This window comes from Cetorhinus maximus, chromosome 1, assembly GCF_964194155.1.
Source record: "Cetorhinus maximus chromosome 1, sCetMax3.hap1.1, whole genome shotgun sequence".
Lineage (NCBI taxonomy): Eukaryota > Metazoa > Chordata > Chondrichthyes > Lamniformes > Cetorhinidae > Cetorhinus > Cetorhinus maximus.
In genome coordinates this window covers 208,035,316-208,047,477 of record NC_135879.1, presented here as the reverse complement: position 1 = coordinate 208,047,477, position 12,162 = coordinate 208,035,316, and the positions used below count along the sequence as shown (strand labels likewise).

At 43.8% G+C, this 12,162-nt stretch overlaps 1 protein-coding gene across 1 annotated transcript in view; it reads right to left on the bottom strand.

Moving 5' to 3' along the window:
• Window positions 1-9,813: 9,813 nt before the first annotated feature.
• mbd2 (methyl-CpG binding domain protein 2) overlaps window positions 9,814-12,162 on the bottom strand; it is a 133,460-nt gene continuing 131,111 nt past the window's right edge. The window contains exon 7 of the mRNA XM_078552398.1: window positions 9,814-11,299. Within this exon, the coding sequence (XP_078408524.1) occupies window positions 11,296-11,299 (4 nt within the window). The 3' untranslated portion in view covers window positions 9,814-11,295. The remainder of the gene's footprint in view (window positions 11,300-12,162) is intronic.

Here is a 12,162-nt window from a genome sequence, read left to right as displayed (position 1 = left end):
ACCGGCAATCTCATTGCTCCCACATCAACTCTCCCTTCACTAGCCTTTGGCAAAAAAAAACTTTCTGCTTCCCAGGATGGTTCCAAATTCTCACAGTGCTCATCCATTCTCAGGTTTCTCTCCACCATGTGCTCTCCCAAGGCCACAAAATGTTCCAATCTGAAACAACATTTCAGTTTCCTGTGTCTTGATGATTGCACATAATAGGAGGCCTTAGCACCTGCCAACATGTATTCTATTGGTTTATGGGAAATGGGTATTGCTGGTATGTTCAGGACTTATTGCCCATTACAAATTACCCTTGAGAAGGTGATAGTGAGTCCACTTCTGTTCATAACAATGAACCCAAGAGTTAACTGGGGTATATAGCAGTGAAACGAGGCAAAGTGCTATTCCACTGCACTGCCCATCATTTCCTTGAGCCCCAGGATATCTCACCGTTAAGGAACTTTGGTTCAATGTGTATACATTTTAAGGGTAGCTTGTATGGTATAGTTGTTCAATATATTTCTACTATTCTCTTTTCAGTTTGGACTTTCTGACAGACCTTAATTTACTATTTAGTCACTGTTTCAAAGCTTTGAACAACAGGTGTTTAAAACAGTTAATGAGATTGTGTAGGATCAATAGTTTTATGATGACTAGAGCAGCCCTGTAAAACCTCCTGGTGCACTCACTCACAGTGTTAATGATTAGAATTTTAATGGTATCCTCTTCAAATAAAGGTTCTGCTTGCTGTAGGTGTGACAGACTGTCATTCTAATATTTAAGCTCCATTTACAAACGGTTGAACTCAATGGTAAGGTAGCTTTTAAAATTGAAATGGTAATTGAGGATTAGTAGCAGATAAGTGAAAGAACTACAGAATCTAATAATAATACTGTATGAGAAGACATACACGGTATTTAATAGAGGTGATAGAGGTCTCTCCCTCCAACTGGAGAAGCAGCGAGGGCCCATGTCGTCTCCTTTTGGGAAAACCCGCCATATTAAGTGCCAATCAGGCAATTGAAGTGGCCAGCAGAGGGCCTTCTCCGCAATCAACAGCCCGGGGGTGGGGGGGGGTGGAATTCCTGCCCTCTGAGAGCTGCCGGCTAATCAGACCCTGGCAACGTGCAGCGCAGGCAGCACCAGCGGGAACAATGGTAATGGCCAGAGGTGCACCCACCAGAGACCCAGTATAAGCGAGGAACCCAAGGCCACACCTGAGTGAGGGTGAGATGGGGGCCACAGGAGATAGGGGCGTGGGGATGGGGAAGAGTGATCGACAGCAAGGGCCAGGGGTGGCTATAAGCATGCCCTCCCCCTTCCTGATGCCGGATCCCTCCGTCAGGCACTGACTGACCCCTGAAGACTCCTCCCCTCCCCCTCCCCCACGTTTCGGGCTCCCCACATGCCAAATGGCTCACCAGGTATTGACTGAATACCAGCAGTGGCAGGATGAAGCCCTTAAGGGACACGGATTGCCCACTTAAGGGACTCAATTGGTAGCAGGGTCCATGAACCATCCCACCCCAGACCTAATCAGGTTGGAGGTGGGCAGGTGACGGGCTCCCCACCCAGCATTCTCCCAGCTAATTAAATGCACCCCGCCTCTAAACTCATCTCGGGGATGGGCATTAAATTCCGTTCCATGTTGGAGTTCATTTTTCGTTTCAAAACCACCTCGACCGATCTACAGCCTGATTTTAACCCAGGGTGGAAACTTGGTGGATGGGAGCAGAAATTAGTGACAAACCCACTGCGATAAGCCTGGCTGTTTTTAATTCATTTTAGTGTGGTTTGTGTGACTGGTAACCATTCAAACTAGGAAAGCGGCAGTCAACAGGACAGAGCTTCTTCAAAATGGCTGTCAGCAGGAATGGAGCAATTTTAATCATGCGTTGACTTCAAATCTCACCCTCACCTGCAATGTATTTTTATCTGGCTTACAACCAATGTTCAGTGTAAGCTGCACAGATGCACAGTAATCCAGAAGGTAGCACACAAGCCGCTCACAAGTTGTCACCTTTAAGATAATGTGTTCCCTTTTTTTAAAGTTCTTTCACAAGATGTGGGCAGCCAACAAGTGTCACAGAAACAGGGACAGGCAGAGGTCCCAGTTAAGTTGACTTAAAAAGTTAGAGAAAGGGCTGCAGAGACCAGACTCCCGTCGGGGCAAAGGTACCCTTTTGGAGCAGTGGTATTCTGCTTGGAACAGCCATAGATCTGAAAGAGTTCTTGTAAGCTGGAGTTGAGGGATCCAGGGAGATGGAATCTCGGAAGTGAGATTAAAACCCTGTGAGGTGGGCCATTGTTAAAGCCGTCTGAGAGGGAGCGGCTTTTGGAAAGAATTCCAAGTCAGGAACTTCAAAGGTGGAGATTGCAAATGCTTGTGAGAAAGACGAAGTTTCAGTGAGATTGATTAACCCACAGAGGGACTAATGTCTGGGTGATTGGTTGAGAAACCCATGGAATCTATTTTGGTTGCATCTGTCATTTACTCTGTAGTGTGGTGTGTCCGACTACAGCTCATCTGTTAATTCCCATGCATCTCATACATATCCTAAATGTTAGAGTATAAGATACATATTGTAAATTGTTTTTTCTTTCTGAATTTGTACAATAAAGTTTCTTTGTTCAAAACCCATGGAATCTTGTAGCTTTACTCCAAAAGCAGGTGTCTTAAATCTCATCCTTATCAACTTTAAACAGATCCGGTCCCTAACCGGATCTGCCCCCAGGTCTTGGGATCTGGCCAAGGATCATAACAATGCGGTGTAGGGACACCCAGTGCTGTTAGGGAGGGTGTTCCAGGATTTTGACCTAGCGACAGTGAAGGTACGGCGATATATTTCGAAGTCAGGATGGTGTGTGACTTGGTGTTGTTCCCATACGTTTACTGCCCTTGTCCTTCTAGATGGTGGAGGTTGTGGGTTTGGAAGGTGCTGTCAAAGGAGCCTTGGTGAGTTGCTGCAGTGCATCTTGTAGATGGTACAGACTGCTGCCAGTTAAGGGAGTATGATTTGTTGAGTTTAAGAGGCAGGATTGGATTTTGGATGCTCAGTGCTCTGTGAAAAGGTGATCTGGAGTTTCAAAATTCATATTCCTTTACATTGTGAGGTTGTGAAATCCTATATCTTTGTTTGGGGAACAGAACACCATGAATATTAAAAGTAACCCTGTACCAATAAGGCAATATCTGAAGGAGGTTATAGCTGGGCACTTAAGAAAAACTCAAGGTAATCTGGAAGAGTCAGCATGGTTTTGTGAAAGGGAAATTATGTTTAACCAATTTATTGGACTTCTCTGAAGGAGTAACATGTGCTGTGGATAAAGGGGAGCCTGTAGATGTACTGTACCTGGATTTCCAGAAGTCATTTGATAAGGTGCCACATCAAAGGTTATTGTGGAAAATAAAAGCTCAAGGTGTAGGGGGTAACATATTAGTGTGGGTAGAAGGTTGGCTGGCTGGCAGAAAACAAATGGTATGCATAAATGTGTCTTTTACTGATTGGTTGGATGTGACAAGTGGAGTCCTGCAGCGGTCTGTGTTGGAGCTTCAACTTGTTACAATTTATATCAATGACTTACATGAGGAGAGTGAAGGCATGGTAGCTAAATTTGCAGATGACACAAAGATAGGTAGGTGTGAAGAGGACCTAAGGAGGTTGCAGACAGATATAGATCGGTTGAGTGAGTGGGCAAAAATCTGGCAGATGGAGTATAATGTGGAAAAATGTGAAATTGTTCACTTTGGCAGTAAGAATAAAAAAGCAAAGATTAGCTGCAGAATTATGAGATGGAGAGGGATCTAAGTATTCTAGTGCATGTGTCACAAAAAAGTTAGTATGCAGGTACAGCAAGTAATTAAGAAGGCTAATGGAATGCTATCCTTTATTATGTGAGGAATTGAACATAAAAGTAAGGATGTTGTGCTTCAGGGCATTGGTGAGACAGCATCTCGAAAATTATCTACAGTTTTGGTCTCTTTATTTAAGGAAGGATGTAAATGCATTAGAGGCGTTTCAAACGAGATTTACTGGATTGATACCTGGAATACCTTCTTATGAGGAAAGGTTAGACAGACTGGCTTGTTTACACTGGAATTTAGAAGAGTGAGGGGGTGGCTTGATTGAAGTATATAAGATCCTGAATGGTATTGATACGGTATACATGGAAAGGATGTTTCCTCTCGTGGGTGAGTCCACAACTGGGGGGCACTGTTTTAAAATTAGGGATCACTTTTTTAGGACAGAGATGAGGTGAATTTTTTTCTCTCAGAGGGTTATGTGACTTTGGAACTCTGCCTCAGAAGGTGGTGGAGATGGGGGTCATTTAATATTTTTAAGGTAGATATATGCTTGTTAGGCAAGGGAATCAAAGTTATCGGGGTTAGATGGGAATGTGGAAATCGAAACACAAACAGATCAGCCATGATCTTAATGAACCACGGAGCAGGCTCGAGGGGCCGAATGGCCGACTTCTGCTCCTATTTTGTATGTTCATATGTTCATATAATGGCTTTGTGGCTGTTAATAAATTCCAGACATCATAAATGCAACAAATGGCCTGCTTAAAGGAAATAAAATATTTATTAGGTAGTACTTTATCACATTTCTGTAAGTTTCATGTACAGTGAATTTCTATGAATTGTGTTGATGGATCTACAGGCAACTAGGCAGCATTTTGCTCTTAGCAAGCTTCCATAAACAGTAATCAGATAATTGGCCTGTTAGCCTACTTTTGCTAAAAGGAAAAATATTGATGAAGAGGCCTTTGTGCTCTTGTTAAAATAATTTACTGGGAGCTTTTACACACAGGTAGTGTTGTAATATGGGTTCTTTAGATGTCTAAGTGTTGAGATCTTGAGAATTGTATCTTTAAATACGAGCCATTTATTGTTAACCTTTCATTATTTACAAATCCCAGATCGAATTGTTTGTGCTCTCCTATGGAGGTGTCCACATTCTGGAGGGACAGATTTCTGCCTCAACAGAGACCCTGCAATCTACCTCTGAGGAAAAGGGCGCTGAAGCCTCAGAGGATGCTGCAATACACCTTTACCTTACCCTCCAGCAGTACAGATACATTCATCTTAGTGGGTATGTGGTCTGTAGAGAGGTTGGTGACTGTCATGGAGATCCAGATCCAGCAGACTATTCAGTGGCTGCTGGGTATGCATGTAGACCTGCATACCTTTGTTTTGGCCATGAGCTCTAGGCAGCAGTAGCCAGGTGAAAGGGGGACAAGGCATGTCTAGGCTCCTTCAGGTGCCCCTCCATCGCCAGCAGACAGAGAGATACCATTGCATACCAAGGGGGAAAAGGTGTTGCAGCCTGCTACATCTGGGGGCTCCTCTCAAGATGCTCCTCTGCCCCTCTGCTAGTGGACTGTAGCAGAATTGGCCATAAAGGAGGTTTCTGCACTGGCACAAGAGCCCCTCAGCATGCTGGGGCCCTGCAGGCCGTGGACTCCCAGGGGACAGCTGCCAAGGTCATCTCAGGCCACAGGGCATTGCATCCAGCAGGCTGCTATCATCTCAGCTATAGATGCCAGGGCACACCTCGCCAGAGCATTCAGAAGCACATCAGGAAGATCATTTGGAAGCACCAGGGTGGCATGTGTGCTTATACTTTTGGTTTCAAGGCAGAATTTTACGGGCCCGCTCGCCGATGCGGAAAATGACGTGCAGTGACATCGGAGGGGGGGACTCCTGATGTCACTGCGCCCGATTTAAATTTTCAAGAAGGCGGGAGCGCAGCAAAATCAGCTGTGTGCCTGCCGACCTGTCAATGGCCAATTGAGGCCATTGACAGAGTCAATTAAGCAATTAAAGGACCTGCCTGTCCAACCTTAAGGCTCGCGGGCAGGCCAGGGGCCCCGGCGGCAACTAGAAAAAGCATGAAACCTCATCCACTGGCACGGTGAGGTTTCATGTAGGCTTTAAAAATTTTTTAATAAAGATTGTGTAAAAATTATGGGCATGTCCCAACTCATGTGACATTATCACATGAGGGGACATGTAATGGAAATTTTATTTTTCTATTTTTGTCTTTTTTACATTTACAGACAATTTCCCTGAGGTAGTCCTTTGCCTACTGTCTGTTCAGTTGTGGCCCAGGTCAACCCTTGCAAGTATTGTACCATTCCTCAGCTTCTGTGCAAGGGTTCCTCACCAGCATCAGTAGCCATGTCCTGAGCGGGTAGCCCCTGTCACCAAGGATCCAACCATGGAGGCATGTGAGGGGCTCAGACAACCGTGGCAGCTGGGAATGCTGTAGCACGTATGTATCATAAGTGTTCCTCAGGAAATGGGCACACAACTGCAGGATGAGCTTTTGGTGATCACACACCAGCTAGACATTTATGGAGTAGAAACCCTTCCTGTTGATGAAGGCTGCAGGCAGTTCTGATGGAGCTTTGATGGCCACAAATGAGCAATATATTACACCCTGCACATGTGGGAAACCTGCAATGGCCCCAAAGACAGCAGACCTCTCAGTCAGGCTAGTAGGGTCAGTTTGGAATCGCATGAACTTTCCAGTTCTCTTTAACAGGGTGTTGGTCACTTCCCTGATGCATGGAGTGTGCAGCCACTTGGGATATCCTGCACACATCCCGGGCGAGTCCTTGGAAAAAGCCTGAGGCATAAAAATTCAGCGTTGCAGAGATTTTCAGCACCACTAGCACAACTCCCATTAGTCACAAGTTGGTGATGGACTCCCTTGAGAAGCACAGCCTTCTTCAGCACTGGAACTGCAACAACTGCAGGTAATTCATGCGATTTTTGACCACTAGTGGACAGCACGAGCCACCTTCAGCCTGTCTCTTGCATGGCGTCCTGATGTGGCCTGCCTTGCCACGAACTGCACCTCTTGTTGCTCCTGCTGCCCTGGTAATGGTTGCTTGGCGACTTGGTGCACCCTTCCCTCTCCTCCACCACTTGTGGGTCCAGGAAGAAGTGGGCGGATGAGTCCCATCGTTGGATGTTGGCCTCCCCTCCGCTTTCGACAAAAGTTTGCACTCCTACAGAAGGTGGCTGCAGAATGGCTAACCTCCCTCTCAGGATCTGAGACCTCGCTTGGAAACCTTTTAATTGTCGGGGACCCAACGTCCTGTGATCCATTTGCTGCTCATTAAATTCAGAGAGCAGCACTGAATTACATTGAGGTGTGTTAATTTGACTTAGTGACCTAACAATCTCAATTACCTTCCCATCACTTGCACCAGCACCTCCGTCTTTCTGCCTCCCAACCACCCACATGGTTCTTCCCAAAGGCACACAGCCTCCGATTCAATTCTACAGCTCCCCCGCCATGGTTCCCGCTTCAGGGGGCTGCATTAAATACCACCCACTAGTGCTGTTTCTCCTCAGATGCTGCCAGGCCTGCTGGGTATTTGCGTTATCACTGAATACAGACAGGTTTTTGGTCTCTCAGGGAATCAAAGGATATAGGGAACAGGCGGAAAAGTGGAGTTGAAGCCCAAATTCAGCCATCTTCAAATTGAATGGCAGAGCAGGCTCTACAGGCCATATGGCCTAACCTCTGCTCCTGTTGCTTGTGTTTTTGTGTCATTTTCTGTTTTTACTGCAGATCTCCAGCATCTGCAGTATTTTGCTTTTGTACTTGACTACAATGCTTTGTAAAATTGCCTTTTAATTTGAGAAAGCTAGATGAATTAAGATGGAGCACACCACAAAGGTTAAATTCAGTGGTGCAAAAGAGATAAATCTAGTAATAGTTTGGTGGTGCTAAGTTCGAACTTTAAAAGAAAGATTTTAAGAAGGAGCAAAGATGAAGGAAATAACCAGTTCCATACTTTCAAGGTCCAAGTAAGGAATGAGATAGGACACAGCACAATGAGCTTTGATTTGAAATGCAGTCAACATGAAGAGAAGAAAAACGTGTTATTCAGCTCAGGGCAAGTTCAGAGGTACACTTACCTTAATACAATTTACAAAAGAGGAACACAAGAGGCTGTGGTGAAGAAAGGATAGCTGAAGGCTACAGCTGAGCAATACTGCTCTTCAGAGAAACATATTCCCACACACTGTTCAAGAGCATCGCAAAGAGTTAATGATAAAGAAATACTAGGAGATGACAGATAAATTGAACAGGTATTTTGCATCGGTTTTCACTATAGAGGATACAAGTAACATCCCAGAAATAGCTGTAAATCAGGAAATGGAAGGGAGGGAGCAGCTCAGGAAAATTACAATCACCAGAGAAGTGGTATTAAGCAAATTGTTGGAGTTGCGGACTGACAAATCCTGGGTGCTGATAGACTTCGTTTTAGGATTACGAAAGAAGTGGCTAGTGAAATAGGTTTTAATTTTCCAAAATTCCCTAGATTCGGGAAAGGTTCCATTAGATTGGAAAATAACAAATGTAACTCCTTTATTAAAGGGAGAAAGAAAGCAGGAAACTACAGGCCTGTTAGCTTAACATCAGTCATAGGGAAAATGTTGGAAGCTCTTACTGAAGTTGAAATAGCAGGGCACTTAGAAAAATTTAAGGCAATTAGGCAGAGTCAACATGGTTCTGTGAAAGCAAAATAATTTTAAAGCAATTTATTGGCATTCTTTGAAGGAGTCACATGTGTTGCAGATAGAGGGATGTACTGAGCTCAGATTTCCAGAAGGCATTTAATAAAGTGCCACATCAAAGGTTATTGCGGAAAGTAAAAACTCATGGTGCAGGGAGTAACATGTTAGCATGGGTAGAAGATTGGCTAGCTAACAGGGAACAGGATAGCCATAAAAGGGTCTTTTTCTGGCTTTTGGGATGTAACGAGTGGTGTGCCACAGAGATCAGTGCTGGGGCATCAACTTTTTACAATTTATATAAATGATTTGAATGAAGGGACAGATGGTATGGTTGCTAAATTTGCTGATGACACCAAGATAGGTAGGAAACTAAGTTGTGAAGAGGACTTAAAGAGACTACAAAGTGACATAGGTAAGTTGTGAGTGGCCAAAGATCAGGCAAATTGAGTATAATGTGGGCAAGTGTGAAATTGTCCATTTTGACAGGAAGGATAAAAAAAGCATATTACCTAAACGGTGAGAGATTGCAGAGCCCTGAGATTCAGAGGGATCTGGGTGTCCGAGTGCATGAATCACAAAAGGCTAGTATGCAGGTACAGCAAGTAATTAGGAAAGCTAGAATGTTATTGTTTATTGTGAGGGGAATTGATTACAGAAGTAGGGAGGTTATGCTTCAGTTGTACAGGGCACATTGAGACCACATCTCGAGTACTGTGTACAGTATTGGTCTCCTTATTTAAGGAAAGATGTAAATGTGTCAGAAGCAGTTCAAAGAAGGACTAATACCAAGAATGGGTGGGTTGACTTATGAGGGAAGGGTTGGACAGGTTAGGCTTGTATCCACTGGAATTTAGAAGAGTAAGAGGTGACTTGTTGAAACCTTTACGATCCTGAGCGTTCTTGACAGATTGGACATGGAGAGGATGTTTAGGGCAATCTAAAACTGGGGCTCACTGCTTAAAAATAAGGGGTTGCTCATTTAAGACAGAAATTGGGGGACATTTTTTCTCAGAGGTTCATGAGTCTTCGGAACTCTCTTCCTCAAAAGACATTGGAAGCAGAGTCTTTGAATATTTTTAAGGCAGAACTATATAGATTCTTGATTAACAAGGGGATGAAAGGTAATCGGGGGTTGGCTACAATCAGATCAGCCATGACGGAGCAGCCTTGAAGGGTTGAGTGGCCTACTCCTGCTCCATGCTCATATGCTTGTATATACGCAAGTCCATAATTTTTTTGCCCTTTTCCATCAATAGCAAACTAAGCAAGTAAATTCTCAAGTGTAAACCAAATTTCTTTATTTTGTAGTAATAGATTGTACAAGTGCTTTCAGTAAATAATTATAAAAATCTATTTAAATATATATCCTTTTAGCTTTACTCTCAGTAATAAAGCCGTAGATTATTGAATTCTAGGCCACATGATAAACAGGCAAATCATTTATGTACAGCACAAAAATATTTTTTTTTAAATCTAGTAGGGAATATTACATTGCACAGTGTCACAGAATGCGATTAATTTTACAAAGGTATTAATGACTGAAGAAAAACGGCCTTTTAAAAATATATTTAACACATTTTTCAATACTTAAACAAAATCTGGTGCCCTAAAGTGTCGTTGAACTAAATTCAGCCTTATAAAATTGCAACATTTTTATCCTTGAGGATTCTCTTGCCTTCTTTTAAGTGCACAGTATGGTGTGCCTGTCCACACTGTAGTGGGCAGGATTGTTCGTTATGAGTTGCACTCATCACCAGTACATTTCTAACCATTCATTTGCTCTCCTAACACTGACCAACAAATGGCAAATTTTCTTGGTGGGGGGAGGGACAAGAGGGAGGGGGGATGCAGGAGAAGGGGGAAAGCAGGAGAAAGGAGAGGGGAACAGGGAATAGAGGGAGAAGAGAAGTAGGAGAAAGAGGAGTGGGAGCGAGGAAGAGAGAGGGAGGGAGGAAGGAGGAAGAGGGAGGGAGGAAGGAAGGAGGAAGAGGGAGGGAGGAAGAAAGGAGGAAGAGGGACGAAGGAAGAAAGGAGGAAGAGGGAGGGAGGAAGAAGAAGGGGGAGGGAGGGAGGAAGGACGAGGGAGGGAGGAAGGAGGAAGAGGGTAAGGGCAAGGAGGAAGAGGTAGGGAAGAAGGAGGAAGGGGGCAAGGGCAAGGAGGAAGAGGGAGGGAGAAGGGAGGAGGGAGAGGAGGAAGAGGGAGGGAGGAAGCAGAAAGAGAATGCAATTCAGAAAGAGGCTGTGATTATGTATTGAAGCAGCATTATTTTCTCTTTATTAAAAAAAATGCTGCAGCTTAAACTGTTCCAGAGTTGAACAATATTTAATAACAAAAATAAGATTTCCTATATATATCATAACTGCTTTGTTTAGACAGCCCCAACATTTTCTGGAAAATTTTACAGCTCTGTAGAAGCACAGACCAATCACAATCTTTTCTAGAATGCATTGCACTTAAGTGAGAACATTCTGTCCTCTCCAACGTGATGTTAGAAATGATAAAGATTATGGTACAGGCTGGGTTTGTCCACAACACATTTCAGTGAAATCAACAATTAAGTGGTTACATGAGTCTTACTGCCCTTCTGTTCCTTTCCCCCCTCCATTTAAAAATCCGATAAAAGATCATATAATGCACTGATCCTTTTTCAGTGAAGTTATCGAAGTCTCTGCCCGAGTTGGACCGATTCTTTTTGATCCCACGTGCTTGGATGTAGTCTTCAATTTTATGGGTTTGGGATTATCAAGTCCAAAACCGAATACAATTACCTGCAAAAGGTAGAAAGAGAAATGAGCTATTTCTTTTTAACAATTAGTTAAAACGCTGTATAAAACGCTGGTTAGGCCACAGCTAGAGCATCGCGTGCAGTTCTGGAATCCGCATTATAGTAAGGATGTGATTGCACTAGAGAGAGTGCAGAAGAGATTTACTAGGATGTTGCCTGGGCTGGAGAGTTTTAGTTATGAGGAGAGATTGGATAAACTGGGGTTATTTTCCCTGGAGCAGAGGAGATTGAGGGGGGACATGATTGAGTTGTATAAAATTAGGAGGGGTTATAGGTAGGGTGGACAGGAAGGAACTTTTCCCCTTGGTGGAGGGATCAATAACCAGGGGGCATAGATTTAAGATAAGGGGCAGGAGGTTTAGAGGGGATGTGAGGAAGAATCTTTTCACCCAGAGGGTGGTGGGAATCTGGAACTCTGCCTGAAAGGGTGGTAGAGGCAGGAACCCTCATAACATTTAGGAGGTATTTGGATGTGCACTTGCGATGCCATGGCATACAAGGCTATGGGCCTAGTGCTAGAAAATGGGATTAGAATAGTTAGGTACTTGTTTGACCAGCGCAGACTCGAAGGGTCTTTTTCTGTGCTGTAGACCTCTGTGACTCAATGAGTTATAAAACAAAATACTGACAAAATATATTTTTTAACAAAGCCAACATTCTTCTTTCCACTATCCTCAATGAACAAGCATATTTTTTTTCTAAATTTTGTGCCCACTGGAAGTTATTGTTTCTGGGTGGTGTCCAATTCTGAGCATCCACACCTTAGGAAAGTTATTAAAGCCTCCGAGAGGGTGAGGATATTGACGAGAATGTTGGTACCAGGGATGAGGAACTTCAGTTCTGTGG